Below are 23361 nucleotides of genomic sequence, written 5' to 3' on the forward strand. Positions count from 1 at the left end.
TCTAACAATTAATCCTTGACTACTGTTTCACTGGGAAGTGACATGCTGCACTAACACCTGCAATTCAGACACGTGGATAATATGTAGGCAGGGACATTAAGAAATAAAGCATCATATTCACTTTGGCCTTGGTTGTCTTATTCAAGAAGATTGCTTAATGTTGCGTGTTCTGATTGTTTGCCATATTTAGAACCTGATTGGTACAATGGGTAAGTACTTTGCATTTGGCTAGGTGTACTATTTGAGTAATGATTTATCAGTTGTTACACAAGTGCCCTAGATATCCTTTATGCTATACTAGTGAGCACATTCAGCTGGATATATTAATCAAAAAAAGATTACACTCACTTTGGGCCTGGTACTGCGTCTGTGTTGGCTAATACATGCATTGTGTCCAAGCAGGCAATTCAAAGATTGTAAGATCATACTTTGGCTCTTGTTTTGAGATTGCTTGGGAAATGATTATAAAGAGTGATTAAAAACAAGAATTTAAAGATAGTTGGTTCTCATTTATCCTAACTTCGATGTGCGTCTTGTTAGCAAAGAAAAGTCACAAACAATGAAAAAACCAATTTTGGCATATTTCACTAACAGTATGGTGTCAAAGCTAAGTGTTATTGAACAATAGAGCCCAAAGGAAAGCTTTGGAGGAGCTGTTGAACAAGATAGAGGAATATAGGAAAGCTGTCACTGGTTGAATGAAATTATCAGGTAGCTCACCTCTTGGTTTTGTGACAGGTTAATAGGCCATGAAATGAGGAAAGTATTTTTTTCATTATGTTCTGTCAGTAGTGGCAGTGTGGCTTTTAAGACTTTTTGTCTAAATTTTAAACAAACTGTTCTACTCATTGAGTTTGAAGACCTTGGTCTAACAAATTTTAGGAGTTAATAAACTTGTACATTTTGTCCTTGTGTTCTTGAGCTACATTGAGAAATACACCAAATTTTATCCTTATTCATTAATTTTCTGTATTGAATTGCATTTTCCACTAATTTGTTCCTTATCTGAAATAGCATCTACTTTTTGTTACTGCCAGCATAACACTCAATTCAATTTTTGTGGATTGTAAATTTGTAAACCAGAAACCTGACAAAAAGTCACTGAAGTTGTAGCTATTCTGTTAAATTGTGATAATACTACAGCTGTGTGAATCACAATCAGCCACTCCACTGTAGTTAATTATGACTTGACTTCTTTCAGTGGTTCAATGAGGATAGGAATGGATTTCATTCTCTTTACCAAAAAAGACAATACCATGACATGCATCCTTATGTCTCGAACATTTTATGAGAAAGAAGGTATTGACGAGGTAAGTGAGAGAGAATTTTATTTTCAGCATTTTGTTTTGTCAGTCCAATCCTGTAAGTGCTTGGTCGGTCCCCTGATTCATCCTGGATCTGAGAAAATGAGAGTGTAGACTATGTTGGATACCCTCCTTCATATGTCCTTCATATGTCCAGTTAACAGATTAGTACAGAACTTGAGTATTACCAATGAACTTGAGTATTACTGAAACGGCAGTACAAAAGCTGTTTCTGTCATTTTAAGTCAATAATGAACAGTATTCAAAACAATTACTCTGGTTAAAACTGTTAACAATCTTAATGTCCAAAATTAATGAAAACACTCGTATTCTCAGGACAATAAACCTGTTTGACTATATTACAACTGCACCTTCTATTGACAAGTCTTAGCATGGACTCAAACCCGGATTTTCTGACCAAGAGGTAGGGATGCAACCACTGCATGAATAAGACCACAAATCTAACTTACGGATCATTAAAATTGCTAGGTGAAATCCCATTTGGAGGTATGACCTCCTTTTGCCCTTACAGTTCAATGTTCCAATCTCACTGACCATACTAGCCTTCAGTTGTCCACCAAATCTATGAGAGCAGAATCCTTGCCTTCATCCCTTTGGTAAAAACAATGACTGCAGATGCTGGAAACCAGATTCTGGATCAGTGGTGCTGGAAGAGCACAGCAGTTCAGGCAGCATCCAACGAGACGTTTCAGGCAAAAGCCCTTCTCATCCCCTTTGTATCTCTGATAATGTAAACTATGAGCAGATACTTGATACTTTGCAAGACCAAGACTAATATATCTGGATACTTGTGGGTGTGGCTGAAGAACCTGTTTATGATGTTCTTGCATCCTTCCGCTGAGCATGAGATATGAGCACATTATAAATCTCAAGTAATTTCAGCTCTGGAGTTCCTAACACAATATTACCAAGCCACTGTCTTCTCAGTTGTTTTTCAAATCATAATGTATTTGGTATATTTGCCTGCAACATTGATATTCAGCATTTGACAGATCTGGACTCTTTCTAGATTATCATCCATTATGGTGTTCAGTGCAATCTGGTGACTAACTTGTGCCTTAATCATCTAACTTTCCTTTGGCACAGAAATGTTAGTATAATTTTGTTGTAAAGAAGTAAAAAATCTGTTTGCTATTTAAAATAAGGTGCTGAAGCTGCACAAAAATATCAAGAGTATACCTCATGGCACTTTTCAGTGTCTTTTTTTGTGCAGAAAAATGTTGAGCAGAAATATGAAATATGAAGTGACTAGCATGTTTGCGTTTGAGAATATGGAAGTGTTTTGTGCCTTTAACAATGCCCTTAATGAATGGAGTCAGACAGTATGGAAACAAACCCTTTGACCAAACTTGTCCATGGCAACCAAGTTTCCGAAACTGAACTAGTTCCATTTTTCTTTATTTGTCCCATAACCATCTAATGTATCCATGTACCTGTCTAAATGTCTCCGTTGTACCTGCCTCTACCACTTCTCTGGCAGCTTGTTCCATATACGCACAATTCTGTATTTTAAAACAAAATGTTGCCCCTCTGGTCCCTATTTCTAAAATACATTTTTATTGAAAATAGATTTTTTAGTATTACAACAAATACAAAATAATACAAAGAAAGAACACCAAAAAAATTTAATAACTCAAACCGCCCTTGTGTACAAATATATAAATATATATAAAAATATATTTTAAAAACCCAACTAACTACTTAACTAAATAAATAAATATTAGCTAACAAAAAATAATAAATAATAATAATACAGCTCAGCAAAACAAAACACTAACTCTCGAATATCGAGAGCATTATTTTTCATATAATTACATGTTCGCAGTTCCCCTTGTCTGGATATTGGACTCTTAAAGCACAGTCGTTACGGCTATATAAAAGCCTTTAATTGTGTGGCAGACAAATCTGTGTCCAGATAGTCCAAAAAGGGCCGCCATGTCTTATGGAAATTCTTAGTCTTGTTGTATACCATGCTTGTAAGAAAATCCGAGGGGATATGCTCCATAACAATCTTATGCCAACCTGACAGGCCCAGGAGATTTTGACAGCCAACCTAACAAGATATTCTTTCTTGCGCAGAAAGTGAGGATTACACTGGACAGGCCAGAGGGATTGGGTTCTTCTCCACCCTTACAACCCAAAATCCCTCATTGCACCTGCCACAGTGCTCCAGTATGTTTGAAGCTTACCACAGACAATGGGCCCGAGTGCCCATACTAACTGTACACTTGGGGCATGTTGAAGATACTCCTGGTTTAAATTTTGACAAATGATCTGGAACCAAGTGAACCCTGTGGAGGATCTTCAACTATAAAGCATGGGTCCTGTTGCAAATTGATATCTTTCTTGTGGTTTCCCAAGTATCTTCCCATACCTCTGAGGAGACCTCAATGCCTAGCTCTCTCTCCCATACCCTGCAAAGTTGATCAAACTCATCTGAGGGGCCGATGTTAGTATAAAGTGCTGACAGAAAATATACTCTTAGCGCTGCGCACCTTCCTCTCTAAGTCTCATTTGTAGAGATCAGTCAAAAGTGTAGTCTTTTTTTTAATAAAATCCCTAACTTGAAAAGAAAGCGGTCCATGCCAGATCGCTCGTATTTCCGCACGAACTAATAAAAAGTCATCAATGTGTTTCCCTCAAATAAATCATCCATGCAAGACACACCCCTTGCTGCCCAATGTTTAAATCCAGAATCCATCATCCCCATCATCAAACCCGTCATACCCATGATAGGTGTAAGAAAAGATGTTTTGCCAGTATTGCCTTCCCTCTGCCAAATTGCCTTCCATGCATAAACAGTATTGATAACTATTGGGTTATATTTGTAAACTGTCCTCATTTTGTCCAAAAACAGCAAACTAGTAAGTGGGCACTTTGCCTGAGAGGCTTCGATATCTAACAATGTTGAAAAAGGGTCCCCACAAACCCAATCACTCATGTAAGATAGAAGTAGTTTAGTTGATACAGTCATAGAGTCACCTGCCAGCACCCGGTCCATATCTTTCCAATCCTTCCCATTCATATACCCATCTAGATGCCTTTAAATGTTGCAATCCTAATAGCCTCCACCACTTCCTCTCGCAGCCCATTCGACATACACACCACCCTCTGTGTAAAGACATTGCCCCATAGGTCTCTTTTATATCTTTCCCCTCTCGCCCTAAACCTATGCTGACTGGTTCTGGACCCTCCCATTCCAGGGAAAAGACCTTACCTATTTACCCTATCCATGCCCCTATAAGGTCACCCCTCAGTCTCCAATGTGCCAGGGAAAATAGCCTCAGCCTATTCAACCTCTCCCAATAGCTCAATCCTCCAACCCTAGCGACATCCTTGGAAATCTTTTCTGAACCCTTTCATGTTTCACTACATCCTTCCGATAGGAAGGAGACCAGAATTGCACATAATATTCCAAAAGTGGCCTAACTAATGTCGTGTACAGCTGTAACATGAACTCCCAACTCCTGAACTCAATACTCTGACCAATAAAAGAAAGCATACCAAATGTCGCCTTCTCTATCTTATTTACCTGCAACTCCACTTTCAAGGAACTATGAACCTGCATTCCAAGGTCATTTTGTTCAGCAAAACTCCCTAGAACCTTACCATTAAGTATATAAGTCCTTTTGCATTCTCAAAATGCAGCACCTCACATTTATCTAAGTTCAACTCCATCTGCCACTCCTCAGCCCATTGGCCCATCTGATCAAGATCCTATTGTAATCTGAGGTAACCTTCTTCGCTGTCCACTGCACCTCCAATTTTAGTGTCATCTGCAAACTTACTAACTGTACCTCTTATGTTCACATCCAAATCATTTATATAAATGACAAAAAGTCGTGGACCCAGCATCAACCCTTGTGGCACTCCATTGATCACACCTCCAGTCTGAAAAACATTCCTGCACCACCACCCTCTGTCTTCTACCTTTGAGCCAGTTATGTATCCACATGGCTAGTTTTCCCTGTATTCTGTGAGACCTCACATTGCTAACCAGTCTCCCATGGGGAACCTTGTCAAACACCTTACTGAAGTCCATATAAATCATATCTCTGCTGTGCTCTCATCAATCTTCTTTGCTACTTCTTCAAAAAACTCAATCAATTTTGTGAGACTTGATTTCCCATGCACAAAGCAATGCTGACTATTCCTAATCAGTCCTTGCCTTTCCAAATATGTGTACATCCTGGGAGACCCACTCCCCCCCAGTTTGTGAGGCAATTGCAGTTTAGCTAATTTAATAAGGGGCTGCTTACGATGCCAAGTAAAAGAGCTAAAACAGCCGTTCAGTCTTCTGAATGTTTGCTTATTGAAAATCAGGGGGACCATCTACATAGGCTACAACAAAAGGGGAGAATATTCATCTTAATGAGAGCTATCTGACCTAACCATGAGACTGGAAGCACCTCTCACCTTTGAAGGTCTTGTTTGCTTTTGTTGAAAATTAGCTAATCGATCAAGAACTGGAATGATGAATATGCCCAAATACCTAACCCCACTGTGACCACATAAATGGGAATTGAGATTTGCCCTCAAGACCTTGCACCTTCATAATACCACCCATAGGCATAGCTCTGATTTTGCAAAATTAACCTTGTACCCTGAAAACATGCCAAACGTGCTGATGCATTGTGTCAGGCGAGGCACTGAAACTGTTGTATTTGACAAGAAAATGAGGACATCATCCACATACTATGAAATCTTATGTAATTTTGACCCACTTCTGGAGCCGATATATGGGGATCCCTATGAATTGCAACTGCTAACGTTTCAATCACCAACGTAAAAAGCAATGGCGAAAGGAGACAGCCATGCCGGCTGCCCCTAAAATGTTAAAATTATTTGATTGTACCCCATTGCTGATGACTGCAGTGAGAAGTTCACTGTAGAGAACCTTTACTAATCTTATAAAGACTTTGCCCAAACCAAACCGTTCAGAGTATAAAAAAGGCACGGCCACTCAACTTGCTCAAATGCCTTCTCTGCATCTAGAGAAATCACCAATCCCTGTATTGACTGTTGTTGACACGCTTGAATTACATTAAGCAGCCTCCTTACATTATTGGAAGATCTGCAGCCCTTTATGAAGCCTGTCTGGTCCTCTTTAACAATAGAAGGTAACACAATTTCCAGCCTTAACGCAAAAGTTTCAGAGAGGATTTTAAAATCAACATTTAAGATTGAAATGGGCCTGTAAGAAGGGATCTTCACTTTTTCAAGAATAAGCGAAATATTGGCCTGTCTGAGAGATGGCAGGAGATGATCATGACTGTACAAGTCATTGAACATGTTGAACATTGGGCCTGACAGAATGCTTATAAATTCCTCATAGAATTCGCTTGGAATTCCATTAGGACCAGGTGCTTTTTCACTCTGAAGCTATTTCACAGCCTTCTGCACCTCTTGCTCTGATAAGGGGGCATTGAGAAAAGACTCTTGTTCAGGGGTCACACACAGGAGCTCCAGATCCTTAAAAAAGGACTCCATCTTGGCCTGCCCCTCCTCACAACTCTCAGATTGGTATAATTCAGAGTAAAATCTCTGGAATGCGGCATTAGTCTTTTTGGAATTACATGTTAGGTTCCCAGACCCTTCCCTAATCGACATAATGACTTGAGGGGCACACCTTTTCCATGTGAGATATGCTAAATACCTGCCTGGTTTGTTACCATGCTCATATAACCTTTGTTTTGCAAAACCCAGCTCCTTCTTTGCTGTCTGCATGAGCACGGAATTTAATGCAGACTGCAGCACTGTAGTCCTTTGTAGCGTGACCAATGAGAGCCTGTCAAAGTAAGCCTTCAACCGTGCTTTGAGGAGATGTTGCTATTTGCCCTTCTGCCACTTCCTACTGACAGAGTAGGAAATAACTAAGACCCTGGCATAGGCTTTGACAGTGTCCCAGAGGACGGATGGGCTACTAACCGAGCCTGAGTTAATGTCTATAAACGCCCTAAATTCCTTAGAAAAGTACTCCACAATATTATTATCCTTAGGAATAGGACCCTCTAGAGCATCCTTAGTCTTAACCAACAGGTACACCGGAGTGTGATCAGAGATGGTAATATTACCAATCAACAAATTGCCACCAAGTCCAGGGTTGCCACGGGAGTCAGAAAAAAAATCAATCCTGGTGTGACGTCTGTGTGGATTGGAAACAAATGTAAAATTCCTGTCTGTAAGGTGGAGATGCCTCCAGACATCCACCATCCTAACTCCACACACAGATGCACTAATTGTTCAGTTTGTACAGAGGGTATCGGGGGGCCTTTGGACAACCTGTCTACTGTTTGATCCATGAGACAGTTAAAATCTCCCCCAATAATGATATGCTGGGACTCGAGACTGATTGATTTAGAGAACGCATCTACCAAAAATTTGAGGGGATGGGCCAGAGGACAGTAAATGTTCAAAATACCATATTCTTCTCTGTTTATCAGGGCTTTGAGGATTACAAACCTCCCATGTGTGTCTTTAACACACTCCAGTAACTTAAGTCGGAGATTCCTCCTAACCAATATAGCCACTCCCCTACTTCTGATATTAAAAGATGAAAAGTAAACCTAATCAAGGCCATTCTGCTATTTCAAATGCTCTCTATCATCCTGTAAAGCAATATTCACCTTTTCCTCTCTAAGACTTGAGAGTACTTTTTTCCTCTTAATTGGTGAGTGACTCCCCTTGATGTTCCTGGTACACCATTTAATCAAGTCATTAGCCATAACCTTCTGCAGTAACATTTAGAGTTCAGAGAGGAGAGACTTGAATTACAAATCATCGAGCTTTAATGTCACTAGATCCATCGAACATAAAAACTACATAAACTAAAACCACAACAGTTAAAAAACATACAAAGCTATCAAAGACTATATACAACAAAAACCAAATAACAAGCCACCATATAAAGCACCACTGGCACTGAATAGAGGAAATTGCTCCCTGGCCAAAGAGGGAATCTAGACCTCCCAAAACCCAACTTCCCAATCCACTGCCAATACTGCAGCCAGGGCATTTAAATACCTGAACTGGGTATAAATTGCCCATAAGTAAGCATTCAGCCATCCCAACAATTTTCTCTCCTCCTACCTAGAGCTGCACCACAAACACAAGCAGAAGAGAAAGAAAATACACCATGAAATAACAATGTGAACAAAGAAATTTTGGGAAAAAAAGGTAAATACACCACCCATCCTTTGTTATAACTTAACTTAGAAAATGAGAGTTCACATCCCAACCGCTCCTGAGCATTGTTTAGACCAGATGGTTATCAATTTAAAAAAAAGGAAAAAAATGACCCGACTAGACTTACTCTTTTTTGTAAAGAAAAGTAGAGACCTACCCAAACAACGCTACTATTTGTGCATACTAAATTGTTCAGATTAAGTTAATTTCTCCACAAAGTCTCTTGCCTTCTCTGACATGTCAAAGAGATGTACAGATCCATCTAAGGTGATCCAAAGGACTGCCACATTCCTCAGAGTACTGGATCCTGAGCTCCTTCAGTCTTTTCTTGATGCCGTCATAGGATTTTCTTTCTGGATCACCACCGCTGAGAAGTCCTGGAAGAGCGGCACGGTGGCACAGTGGTGGGCGGCACGGTGGCACAGTGGTTAGCACTGCTGCCTCACAGCGCCTGTAGACCCGGGTTCAATTCCCGACTCAGGCGACTGACTGTGTGGAGTTTGCACGTTCTCCCCGTGTCTGCGTGGGTTTCCTCCGGGTGCTCCGGTTTCCTCCCACAGTCACAAAGATGTGCGGGTTAGGTGAATTGGCCAAGCTAAATTGCCCGTAGTGTTAGGTAAGGGGTAAATGTATGGGTGGGTTGCGCTTCGGCGGGTCGGTGTGGACTTGTTGGGCCGAAGGGCCTGTTTCCACACTGTAAGTCTAATCTAATCTAAAAAAAACATGATCCTAGAGACCTCATAAACCAGGACTTTCGGATCCCTCCCCTGGATTCTGGAAGCTTCCACAATTCTCTCCTTATCTCTATTGTGATGAAACCACCAAGACAGGACGAGGACGTTAGTCCAGACCTGACATCCGCGCCATGACCTAGTGAATCCTCTCAATTATCAAGCTTCTCATTCCAGCCTCTAAGTTAAGGAATTTGAGCAGCCAGTCCTCAATACGTTCCACTGGTTGCTCACCTTCTTTACCCTCTGGCAGACTGTCAGTCCAAATATTTTTCTCCTGCCCCTGTTCTCTAGGTCATCAATCTGGTCAAGCAAATTATAGACCTACATCTCCAGAGCCTGGATCCTACCTTTTGGAGAGATCGGTATGAGCTTCCACCACTGTGACCCTGCATTTTACCTCCTCTGTCCTTTTCTTCAGGTCTTCCAGCTGCTGTTCATGCTTCTGCAGCATGATAGAGATCGGAGCCAGCTTCTCCTCTATCCGCTTCCCTTACATATTGTGAGATTGTGCAAGCTCTTTTACCAGGACCTGGTAGGAAATTTAGTCAGAGGATCCTGCAGGCTGGGCCGCGGGCTCAGCCTCAAATGTATGTCCTCCCTTCTTCAGCATCCCTGGATGGTGAAAACTGAGGCAAGTTGCTCGCTGACAGTTTCCTAGGATGCCACAACCTTTCCAGAGTCCCAAGATATCGTGGTGGTCCAGTTAGGGTGGGTTAGACCTTCATCCCACTTGCAATGCAGTGCTGAACTATATAGATCGCTGAAGTTAAAAATCATACAACACCAGGTTATAGTCCAACAGGTTTAATAGGAAGCACTGACTTTCGGAGTGCTGCTCCTTCATCAGGTGGTTGTGGAGGGCACAGAATTTATAGCAAAAGTTTACAGTGTGATGTAACTGAAATTATACATAACAATAGCTTGATTGTCAAGTCTTTCACCTGTTAGAATGACCATGTTAGTTTCACTTCTTTCATGTGTAAATCACAAAACTTTTTTAAAAGTTAAATTCTCAGGTTAACTTTAAAAATTGGTGTCAGCCCCCTGTTTGCTGTTGTTTAGACTGATTCTAATCTAAAAAATGAGTTAACAGAGTCTTACATGGATTCATGCAGTTTTTAAGCATTGTAACTCTGCAAGTACAAATTCACCCCCAAAAATTATATGTGTAATTGTGTATTTGGGTTTGTGTGTGTGTGTGTGGGGGGGGGGTGGGGGGGGGGGGGGGGGGGGTTGTGAGTGTCTGTGAGAGAGAGTGTATATGTGTGTGTGAGTGTAAAGGGGTCTAAGTCTGTGAGAGGGTGCATGGGGGAGTATGTGTCTTGTAGGAGTGTGTGTGTGTGTGTATAGTGCAATGGTGGTCACCTGTAGTGTGACATGAACCCAAGGTCCTGGTTGAGGCCCTCCCTATGGATACCGAACTTAGTTCGGCCACTTTTTGCTGCTGCCTGTGCCTCCAAATCTTTCCTAGATCACCCACTTTGGAAAGTCCCACAGGTCCCTTTCAAGTTTCTCCCCTCTCACCTTAAACCTCTGCCCTGTAGTTTTAGACTCCCCTACTTTGGGGAAACGACCTTGGCTATTCACCTTATCTATATCCCTCATGATTTTATAAACCTCAGTAAGGTCATCCCTGATATGCTTCAGGGATTTAAAAAATGGTGCAGTCTCTCCTTATAACTCAGACATTCCAATCTCGGTAACATCCTCGTCAATCTTTTCTGCACTCTTTCCAGTTTAATAACATTCTTCCTATAGCAGGGCAACCAAAATTGTACACAATACTCCAAATGGATTTTGTTTTTGGTTTTCTAGGTGATTGTGCCGATGCCATCCTGGTATGTTGCAACTAAGGAACCCATGATGACAGACAAAGAAAAATTCTCCCTTGAAATTGCACTCATTCATAAATATTCTCCATTTAAAAACGAGTTTCATGTGATGCAGCAGTTTAATAAAATTACAGGACCAAGTGGTAAGAGCATGTGCACTATGATAAATAGCCACTAAATTATTTTACTAAGTCATGGAAGTCATCAAAACTTTTCAATATTTGTATGTTATATATTGTACATAAAACTGTAAACACCTTTGAAATTTACTGTCTGCAACCAAACTTCAATAAATTTTAAATAGTTTTGAATGATATTCCCAATGTTGAAATCAAATTGATGTTACAAAAGACCATCTGACTTTGCTTTTTCTGTTGAACTTGCATGTTGTGATGTAGGCATACTTGTACAATTCAATCTATCAGATGACATTGAACTCAACACTGAGGTCACTCATCACTACTTGATTATCAAAGTTGGTTGCCTCATCTAGTGAGTTATGCAGTCTTTTGCAGAATTCATGTTTTCCTCTGTCAGTCTGCCTATTGGTGCATAACCTTGCAAAACAGTGACTTAGACATGAAAACAAGAAATGCTGGAAGTTGCAATAGATCAGGCAGCATCCATAGAGAGAGAGCTGTGATGGAGAGTTATCTAGATTCAAAACATTAGCTTGCTTTCTCTCCGTGGATGCTGCCTGACCCGCTGTGATCGCCAGCATTTCTTGTTTTCAGTATAGATTCCAGTATCTGCAGTAATTTGTTCCTGCAGTGACTTTGACATGTCTTGTATGGAGTCTAGTGATTGTGCATCATCTGGCTCTGCTTCATACAGATCCAAGGGAAGCAAACAGTAGCGAGAAACATAGAACACAGTTTCATCCTTCAGTTAAGTTGAACAAAATTTCCACCTTTTTCCAGTTAAATATCTGTTTTCATCCCATTACATTTCCATTGAAATTTTTACATGACTCCAATATTTTTCCTGTTATTGGTTCTCCTTAACTACACCCAACACACCAACTGCAGCTTAATTGATTTGCAAATTCAGTAGAATTTCATTTGTATTAAATGTCTCATTACCTTTTGAGGTTTATTTATTCTTAATTATCACCTGGTGAGTGCAAGTGAAAAAAGCTTCAACAGCACTTTTTTTTTGTGATTTTTATATATGCCAGATATGAAGACCATGCATCCCAACAATTGGTGAATCGCCAAATAGAAGTCTTAGAGTCATAGAGATGTGCAACATGGAAACAGACCCTTTGGTCCAACTCGTCCATGCTGACCAGACCCATTTGCCAGCACTTGGAACATATCCCTTGAAACCCTTCCTATTCATATGCCCATTCAGATGCCTTTTAAATGTTGAAATTGTACCAGCCTCCACCACTTCTTCTGGCAGCTCATTCCATACACGCACCACCCAATGTGGGAAAAAGTTGCCCTATAGGTGCCTTTAAAATATTTTCCCTCTCACCCTAAACCTCTGCCCTCTAGTTCTGGACTCCCTACACCAGGGAGATGACCTTGTCTATTTACCGTATCCATGTCCCTTACGATTTTATAAACCTCTATAACGTCATCCCTCAGCCACTGACACTCCAGGGAAAACAGCCCCAGGCTATTCAGCCTCTCCCATGATCTCAAATCCACCCAACCCTGGCAACATCCTTGTAAGTCTTTTCTGAACCGTTTCAAGTTTCACAACATCCACTTCTTTGGTTGTTCACAGCAGAACGAGCTATTTGTAATCAACCAGCCCATGCTTACAAACTTGGACCATGCTGTTGATTTGAAAATTGGTGAGGTGGTAAATAGTGAGGAGCGCAGCCTTAGATAACAGGAGGATATAGATGGGCTGATCAGTGGCAAATGGAATTCAATCCAGATAGGTGTGAGATGATGTACTTGGGCAGGAAAAACAAGGCAGGGGAGTATGTGATGAAAAGTACAATCCGAGGGTACACTGTGAATCAGAGGGAAGTTGGCAAATGTGTCCACCAGTTCCTTAAGATCAGGGACAGATGGATAAGTTGGTTGAGAAGGCATGTGTAGGATACTTGATAAAAACTGAAAGAATTGTGGATGCTGTAAATCAGAAATGAAAGCAGAAGTAGCTGGAAAAACTCAGCAGATCTGGCAGCACCAGTGAAGAGAAATCAAAGTTCTTCTGAAGAAGGGTCACGGACCTGAAATAGTGAGTGTGCAGAGGAGATTTGCCAGTACGTTGCCTGATCTGGAGAGTTTTAATTATGGAGAAAGATTAAAAAGACTAGTGTTGTTTTCCTTGGAGCAGAAGAAATTGAATCGAGGCATGATTGAGATGTATAAAAATGATGGGAGTCATTTATATGGTAGACAGAAATAGGTGTTTCCTTTTGATGGAGAGATCACTGACCAAGGGACATAGATTTGAGGTAAGGTACATAAGGTTTTGAGAGAATGTGAGTGAAAGGTTTTTCACCCGTAGGGTGGTGGGAACCTAGTATTCACTGCCTATAACCCTCCTACCATTTAAGTATTTACATTTGTGATGCCAAAGCACAAAGGTAAAATCACGATAGTCCTCCAGACCACAGGGGGAGAGAGAGAGAGAGAGAGACAACTGGCATTGATTTAACTTGAGGATCTCCGTGCCTTGGGTAAAGAAAGAAGTTGAAAAGGAGAGTTCCTTATGGTAACCTATGCTGCTGTGGAAATTGAGCACAGAGTTGGCGTAGCTCTTCACTGAAAACCAGCCACCCAACCAACAGAGCTAACTGACCGCTGACCAAAGTATACAAAGCTATGAGCTAAGTGCAGGAAAATGAAATTAGAATAGTTAGGTTATTTTTGACTAGCACAGACTTCATAGAATCCCTACAGTGTGTAAACAGGCCATTTGACCCATTGAGTCCATGCCTACCCTCCGAAGAGTATCACACCAAGACTCACCTGCCTGCCCTATCCCTGTAACATTGCATTTCCTTAGGTTAACCCACTTTGACTTCATGGACAGAACTGCCCTTTTTCTGTACTGTAGACCTTTGTGACACTTGGTATTAAATGTTATTCCATTATTGAATAACATTCCCTCAACAATTGTGCAAAGAATTGCACAATCAACCAATTTTGGATTTTCAGCCAGACTTTGGCTGACAGATTCGTGCTAGAAGTCACACATATTCATATGTAGGGCTCTGCCTTTTGCAAACACAACATGTACAGACTTCACACCTTTCTCAACTGAAAAAAAAACTTATGGAACAGCGATTCCCTGGTCTAATACCTCCAAAAATACCCTGACCAATTAGAATTGCAATTATTGCAGTTAACGGTACCCTGGTATATTCTCTCCATTGCAAAGCCTCTGTCAATCAATCTACTTATCAGCCATCCCGTGCCCTCTTGGAGTATAATTCATTATTCCCTTTTGAGATTTGGTATTCTTGAGATTTTGGTTTGATGAATGCAAGATATAATGCATATTTGTTTTTCTGCAGTACTCAACATCTGTACGATCAAGTGACTGTATAAGAATTCAATTTGATCTTTTAATAGACTACAATTGTAAAGAAATATTTAAAAATCATGTGTACTGACACCTAACATCATCTGTTTCTTTATTTTGTTGAGAAATTTATTATTTAAGCTTTTTACATTCTACACTTTGCCTAAAGATTACAACTTCATATTTTATTATATCTGCCATGTACCTACTATTACTATGCCATCTCCTGACCTCGCATTAAAATTAATTATTTTAATTAATACATATTCTTAACAGGAACTTTAGTCGTCATCTATAACATGAAACTGAATGATGATGGAGTACCTGAACTAGATATTGAAACAGATGCTTCTGATATACTGCTAACAGGAATGATAGCCAGTGGAATGTAAGTAATGAAATGAAAAACACAAACTCAACTGATGTGTTAGCTTTGAAATGTCATATACAAGACAGATCAGTCAGTTTGTAAAAACAGAATAATAGTTTCCTATAATTCTGCTTCTCACAGTACAATAGATTAATTAAAACAGACAGCAAGGCAAATAATTCAGTTGAGATTGTCTTCATATAAGAGTGAAGATTACTGGGTGTGCCTGACAGCTGAAGCATGATTACTAATTATAAATATTATAATCACATTTACTGGGTTGGGTGATTGTGGGGAGAATCAGTCAGGGAGATATGTTACTGCCAACAAGGTTTTTATTGAAATTGACAACAATAAATTTTGAAAATGGATGGGTGCATCAAAATAAGTCATAATAATGATGTTAAAACCTATGTGTTTTCAACCATGATCAATTATGACAACAGACAATTATCAACTTAAGCAGGTTACTGGCATCTGAATTGTTGAGCATGTGGATTGACACTGAGGTGGCAGTCAGGAAAGGGAAAGCTCTCAAAATTCAGAGCATGTAGCCTTTTTTTTGCACTGAGAGCGTAGTATCATTTGTGGTGGTTACTTAAGATTTCACGATTATAAATTATTTTTGCACTGAACATCATTTATTGTTTAAAATAATCAGAACAAGGTTGTATTTTCTGGTACTTAATACGACAGTACCAGAAAGTGGTTATAATTTGGTAATATTGATGAATAGATTATTATTGGTGGAGAGTTTGAATGATTATAATGTAGAATGGGTTAAACATATATTGTCCAGAAGAGCAAGAGCAGCAGGTGCTTGGAAATACCTCCACCTGCAGGTTTCCTGCCAAATCACATGGCATCCTGACTTGAAAATATATTCAAAGTCAGAACTTACATGACACCAGGTTATAGTCCAACAGGTTTATTTGAAATCGCAAGCTTTCGGACCGGTGGTCCTACATCAGGTGAAGTGGAGGGAAGCACACAGCCACAGAATATATAGATGGAGAGATAATGGTCTGTGCCCAGCAATAAATACTGGCTCGGCCAGCGAAGCCAATGTCACATGCATGAATAAAAATATATTAAAAATTTATTCCAAAATTCAAGTTCTGCAAAGATGAAAGGGCAGGCAACTTAAGGTTCTGCATATTTGTATAAATTTGTAACACAGAACTAAATCAAAACTCTGTTTTCAGGAGAAATTTAATCAGTAATCCCTTGAAATGTGCAATATTTTAATAAGCCCTATATTTCTACTGAATAGTATTCTGCGGTATTGTGGTTACATTACATAGTACTGTAATTCAGTAATCAAAAATTATATTTGTCATATTTCAGCCAACCAGAACAATATTCCTTTAGAGCCTATGCTGCAATATTATATATTGACCCTCGCATGAAGATCTTTATTCAGGGGCATAAGGTTCACGCTAACTGCCTCGTGTATTCCTTGTATAGACCTAGGTAAGAAAATAGTTGGCTAATATCCCAATTTTAGAGCCCTTTTGAAGTTCTGCATCAGTTTTAGAGTTCTAAAGCTTAGCTACAGGAAGAATCTGATTTCAAACTTTTTTGTTCTGTGCTTAAGGATGAAAGTTTCTTCAATTTGCTGATCATTTACAGAATTTTTTCAACCACCAAGATAAAGTAATTCTCACAGATGACTATTTAATTATAATGATTAAATATCTATTGTTTTCTTTTTTTTTCAATTATTTCACTTCATTGCAAAGATTTGATGAAAAATAAGGAACTCATGAGACTTAACTAAATTTTGGTTGTAATCCATGTGAAATCAGAAATGAGTTGCTGACATTTGGGTGGGATTTGTAGACTAGAACTGACCGTATTCAAGTTAAGCGTAACAAACATTTGAAATAGTGACTTGATGTTTAATTTTCACTTATTGATATATCTATAGGAAGTACATTTATCTCGCCAAAGGTTTCAAAGTGCGTGCTTTGAGAGAGGTAAAGGATGCAGAACATGCTGTGAAAATAGGTATGAGTTAATTGATTCAAGAATAATTCTGTCAGTAAATATCACCAACTAAATTTGTTGATTTTAATCAGAGATTAAAATAATCAAATAGAGGAAGTGACTACCAATTAAATGTTGTTGTTCACCAAAGTTTATTTGATTTCAAGCATCAATCACCATAACTTGTAAACAGAAATTCTATTGATTTATGATCTGTCACTCCTAATTATTATTTTAATAGGATAACATTGCATTACTTTTGTTTTCCTTCTGTGTTGAAAGTGATAATGGATCCTTGCATCTGGTTCACCCAATGAAAACTTGTGATTAATTTATCCAAGCATCCCACCCCCAAACCTGAATCTAAAGAATATATTTGCAGGAAATTCAGTTCTTCAGGTTCAGGATGAGAACTGAATCAAATTCCCTCAGAATCTTGCATCTCGCTAGATGTACATCTGCAGCCAAATTGCTTGCATTAATCAAAAATAGACTGTAGCTAATTTTCCCTTCTCTTTACCTTGCCAGAGAGATCAGAAATTAAAATTGGAACTTTGTATTTAATGCATCACTATTAGACATGTGATGAAAAGACCCCTTGAGTTATTAAGGGGTTGTGCCTGAGTTTTGTTGGCATTATTTTTAGTTCTGCTAATTCCTACCAAAGTTAGTAATTAAGTTGTTCTTTTTAATATTTTTCTTGTTTTGTTGATGCAGAATTGGATATCATATTTAAACAATTTATTAGAAGTTAAGATTCATGTAAGAAAATTAGAGTGACATCTAACAAATAATACTTTGTCACTAGAACTCTCGATGTTTTCTGCATTTGTTGCCTTCTTACATTAGCTTCAATTATTTTTCTCTTCCGGTACATACTATGTCAAATAAAAACAATGTTAAATTACTTGGGCTGAATCTCACAATATTTAGGCCGTGTCAATTCCATCAAGTTTCATTGAGGGTTTTCTCTGTGAGTCTATGACCTTTCACACTGTTATGATACTTCTTTTGTATGATGTTAGCCTGGTTTCTATCATCTTGCTGTAACCATAAGAATCATAGCCAGAACCCTGGATAACCTGGAATTGACTAGCATCCAAGATGCTACTGCCACTTATAGACCCCTACCAAGTATCTGACCAAGCACTGGCATTGCTGAGTTGTCCTTCATCAGCCAATGTAATGGCACAGCAGTCCCAAGCCCAGGCTGTTAATGGCACGTAGCTGGCTCTTGCTTTTAGTTTCACTTTCTGTCAGTTGTCCATCCAGCAGGTCTCCTAGCTTACCTAGTCTTGGCCATATCCTTGACCAACTTTTCTAAATCCCATGATTCTGTGCCCATTGCTCACTGCAGACCAGCATCTTATCTTGATTCATCGGGCGACTGTCACAAACAGGCAAGTATTCCAGTATTCCAGAAGAAAAGCTGTTACTTTCATTCAACAAAAACAAGCACAAATAAAACTAATAGAGGCCACAGTTTGCCCCATAATGTAAATAAAAAGCTGTCATGTTGACCAATAATAAGTAAACATAACTGTTGTCTATTATTGCCAGTTGTCATCGACTGAAATCAGGTGTCAGTCAGGACCTTTGTGGCTTGTAGGCTGACATAACTGAGCCCTGTCATGCACAGGAGAGCTTCCTTTAGTTTAATGTCCTTATCTTCTTCCTTGTAAGAACATTTCTGTTCAACCAGTTCCTCATCGTCCTCCACTTTACCTTTTTGCCTGTTCTGGTTATGCACTGAACAGCACACTAAAACGATGTGGCATACTGTGCATCAGTTAGGGGGTTGTACAATGATGTCACCCAAAATGGTGGCAGTGAGTGGCCCTTGTCCTCCAGTAACTAGCCTTGTAAGACAATTTGACTGTGAAATGCATCACATACACGAGGGTGCTCCAGGAAATAAGAGTTGGGGCAGCTGACAGGGTCACAAGTACACATCTTCAGGAACTGGTGATCACCGATTGCCTGCATGTTGATCGAATTGCTATTGATGAATTCTGTGATGGTGTGATATGATCTTGGTGCCATGTTTAACAGTTGATAACACCCTAAACCTGGGAAAAGTCAGCTATATTCCTAAGTCTTACTACCTGGCCTGCAGCACTAACCTCATTATGAGAAAACAAAATGAACCAGTGTGATCTTGCTCAGATGGTGTCAGTCACTGTCCTGATTCAATTGTAGGAGCACACGTGAGAGATTCTACACAGGTCACTTGTTGCTCCCTGGAAGAAGCTTATTGCATTGAAGGCCAAAGCAGGTGTTACCTTTACAGCAACTGGAAGAGGATATTCTCTCATGCTTTCAGTTTTCAAATCCAACTCCATCATCCAGCACACTTACTTTACATTGACCTACTACATACAGGATTTGCATCAACATTGCACCTCACTCCTCATCCAAAGAAAGTGGACTCAGGACCAAAGGTCTCTGGCCACCTGTGTTCCCAATGCATTCTGAAGAGCCTTACAACTACTACCACTGCCTGAGCTGCTTCTCAGCCTCCATGGAAGCTTGTTGTATTCCTGGGGTTGCTGCTGAAACTGCTGCTCCTGAATGTGCCTTTGCTTTTGTGGGCAAGGCAGCCACTGCAACCAACATTATATTTCTGGCTGCATCCATGGTTTCTAATGGCAGTCACCTGTGTTTGAAACATAAGGAATAGGACATATTCTTAGTCCAGTATAAGACCTGTGATGCCATTCTGCAGATGATGCCTGCACACTCTTATCAATCCAATGAAACATGCAGCAACCCAACTATGAGGACCATGTATGGAGTTCTAATGGCTGTTTTAACATAGTCTTCTACTTGTAGAGGTGTGACACTGGCTGGCTAAGCAACACAGAAGAGAAATTGTTGAATGTGCTGTAAAGTCTTCCTAAACCAGCCCCATACCAACCACGGAAGTTATCATTGCTTGCACATATGTCTCTCATTGTACTCAGTTCATGTCCCACGTTTGCTTATGTCGTGCAAGTTTTGAATTGGTTATGGTCAGTATCGCCTCTATTAATAAATAGAATCTGCTTCACTGAAATCTCAATGTTCAATTTACAATGGCCAGTGACAATGTGGACATTGCCTGTAACCAGCATTTCAACTTCAAACATTTTTTTCAGATTGAATGCATTTCATATATTCACTGATACAATTGCAATTGAAATGTCACAGATTTTGCAAGTATATGATTAATGCCTTTGCTGCCTTCTCACAGAAGTGGAACCTGTGCTTTTGCCAATCAGTGACTCTTCCTGTTCTGATCATTGGCTCAGGCATTTTCAAGTTGTGAGTTGCTTGTAGCAAACAGCAAATGATGACAGGGTGAAAGTTCCGGGTGGATACCTTCTGCATCAGGCTTGGCCTGGTCACTAGGTGATGTTAAAGTCTATTTTTGTTTTTCTTGTCACAGCCCATTTCTCCAGTGAGCAGACCCCTATGTGGAAACCCACCACACATAATTCATCCTGTGCCCAATATTACATCTTAATAGTGCCTACTGTCGAGGGCATAGTTACGGTCACTGCCAACACTTCCTTCTCTGTAGCCTTCCATGCCCACCCATTCTATACTGTTTTTACCCCCTTTATACCTCAACTTGCCCCTGTCACTGTTCTTGTCCCCATCCCAACAAATACATTTGCTCTTCCCACCTCAGCTTTAAATGCTCCCACCCCCTATTGCCATGGATCATTCGTTCACCTCGTTCCTCCTTTTGACTTGATGGAGAATTACCCCTTCATACGCTTTGCAAATGACAGTTTGGTTGAAAACTCATGCGGTGTCTGGCTGGGTATGTGATTGACATATGCAATGAAATTTCAATTCTGAAGGTTCATCACCAATGATGAGCATGACAAGCAGCCTGGTTTGTATGCATGCTCAACACCTAGTCAATACAACAGTTCTGTGAGTCTTCAGGCTCTGGCTGAAACACCATTGCAACAATAGACGCAGCACAGCAAGGCAATTTGAGTATGCTGTGAATATCCATGTAGTCGCTCAGTGAATGAACATTAAGCAAGCAACACTGAGATAGTTCTTGATCCAATCCATAAGCTGGGGCCCTGTTCATGCATGCAAAACACTCTTGCAATAACACATCAGAGATTGTTGCTGGGTGATCCAAAATGCAGCTCAAGAGCCGAAAGGTCCTGCAAGTGGATCAGAGAGGTGTCATGAGTGTTCTGAGAGATTGGCAGTTGTTGGATGTCAGTGTCTGTGGATGTGGGATGCATGTGGCTGTGCCATGAATTGTGTCCTGAAACCTTGTTGCCGGATGTGCAAGATGGCAAGCTGAAATCACCAGGACATGTCATCATCTAGTTTCTTCAGATGGTAGAATAGGAAGCTACATGTTAATGAGATGAAACTCAATGTTATTGAGGTCTTTGGTGAGCAACAATCCACGATCATAGGCATCTTGCTGCTCTATGGCAGGAACATCATCTCTCTTTGAAAATGTACTAAATTGCTCATGTCAACAAAGGTCTTGCCCCACTTCTGTCACAATTCTCCCACATTTCTGGCCTTAGTCCATATCAATCAGGCAATTAACTTTTGTCCATAGAATTGGAATTACACTCTGGAACCAGAATTTACACAACTGCAAAAACACAAAGTAAACATTATTAGAAATTGTTTGAACATTTTAGAGTTCTGCAGAACTGATATGAATTGGTTTTGAATTGATATTTGCAGCAGAGGAACATACACATGAAGCAAGATTTAAAGTGAAGGAATTAGAAAAGTCCTGTGACGATAACATGAAAGCAAAGGTAAATGATTTATGGATACTTTTGTCTAGTGAAGCAAGAGTCAGATATTGCAGCTTTCTTTTGCATCTTGCTATAAAAAAGGAAGAACTTTTATACTCGGAGATGAATGTACTAGTCATACTGGAATACCATTTTGAAGTAGATGAATATCTCATTTGCAGGTTTAATTGCTTTTCCCTCTGGAACTCTGCTGCTCTCTCTACTGTTTAAGCAGGAGGAAATAACAATGGAGCAGCAGCAGGAGCTGGGCAGCCTAGAAGCTAGAATTTGAGATTGGAAGGGATCAGTGGGCTAGAAGAAAGGACTGAGAAGACTGTTCTGTATTCTCTTCTGTCTTTGTCCGATCCATATCATTCTCAATGTTGGCAGCTGCCTGGGACTTCACTGTCAGTGATATCATGGGCATTACAACAGTATGTGTGGGGATGCCAGCTCTTGAAATTTTGAAGTGTAGTCATTGTTGCAACTGGGTAGGAAGAAGCTGCAAGCTGTTCATGCACAGGAAGATCGTACAGGCTGCAATGTGAAAACATACAAAGGCAGCAGAAAATGGTGTAACACACACACACACCATTTCTCTTCAACTGAAGAGTGTAACTGGACTGGACACTCCCCTTCCCTAGATCCTGTGTTTTCCCCATTCTCCCAGACTCTGCCCCACCTCCTCACCAACCTCTCTCTTTTTAGCTAACTTTTTTCCCTCCAACATCCCATTTTTCCCTCTTCCACCCCCACCCCCCTCATTCTTGTGCTCCTAATTCAGAAATGTTCCCTTTGTAACTTCAGGGGCTTACTTTTATGGTTTTCTTTTGCTCCTTGCTTTCTGACTGATTTAAGGTATTCTCTTTCCAAAATTTAAGCTTGCCAATGCTCACCACAAATTATCAAAGTCAGAGAGAGATTTAGACATAAAAAGGAAACTGCACCAAGAAAAGCTAAGGTATCCATTCATTTAATTGCAAACCTACTTTGAATTTAATATTGGTCACTTATTAACTCTGCATGCTGCGAAAATTTCTAACATTTGTGACAATCTCTATCAAGACTGAAAACTTTAAACAACATCTATGCACTATTGTTCGTTTACCTCAGCATGTTAGAACACAAGTGTATTATGCCACCATATTTGTAGATTTTGTTGGTATTTTAAATTTGCAAAACTAAATGATTAAGTTACTGCTATAAATATGCATCTCTGGAAGTACTTTTGAATTTTATCTCCTATCTTGAAAGTGCCAATTTTTACTTCTGATACCTTATATGAGAATGCAGAAATCTCATTGGAAGTGTCATTTGTTCCATAGTATAATACTGTGCCATGAATGTTACATGAAACACGTAATTTCTGATTTGCCTTCTTATTCCTAGAGCACTGAAAGTCCCAGATAAACTGACTTTTATTTTTGGAGTGAACGTTGAGAAGAGAAACTTGGATGGAATGTTTATTTATAACAACAGCCGTCTAATCAAAATGTATAAGAGAATTGGAGTACAGCTGAATCACATGTTAAGGTGCAGTCTTCTGCAAGAAAATTAATTTCTCTTGAAGTAGTACAAGGGCACTTTCATTTGAACAAATATTTTCAAACAAATTAAGTGAAAGAAAAACTGCTGTTCATAATTATTTGTTCTAGTTGAAAA

At 39.7% G+C, this 23361-nt stretch overlaps 1 protein-coding gene across 1 annotated transcript in view; it reads left to right on the plus strand.

Annotated features, from left to right (window-relative positions):
- The window catches only part of LOC132820600 (ATPase MORC2-like), a 79297-nt gene that overhangs the window by 11859 nt on the left and 44077 nt on the right, over positions 1 to 23361 (plus strand). Inside the window, exons 4-11 of the mRNA XM_060832804.1 lie at positions 1202 to 1310; positions 11060 to 11219; positions 14845 to 14956; positions 16286 to 16411; positions 16869 to 16948; positions 21644 to 21720; positions 22581 to 22660; positions 23089 to 23226. Of these exons, the coding sequence (XP_060688787.1) occupies positions 1202 to 1310; positions 11060 to 11219; positions 14845 to 14956; positions 16286 to 16411; positions 16869 to 16948; positions 21644 to 21720; positions 22581 to 22660; positions 23089 to 23226 (882 nt within the window). The remainder of the gene's footprint in view (positions 1 to 1201; positions 1311 to 11059; positions 11220 to 14844; positions 14957 to 16285; positions 16412 to 16868; positions 16949 to 21643; positions 21721 to 22580; positions 22661 to 23088; positions 23227 to 23361) is intronic.

This window comes from Hemiscyllium ocellatum, chromosome 12, assembly GCF_020745735.1.
Source record: "Hemiscyllium ocellatum isolate sHemOce1 chromosome 12, sHemOce1.pat.X.cur, whole genome shotgun sequence".
NCBI lineage: Eukaryota > Metazoa > Chordata > Chondrichthyes > Orectolobiformes > Hemiscylliidae > Hemiscyllium > Hemiscyllium ocellatum.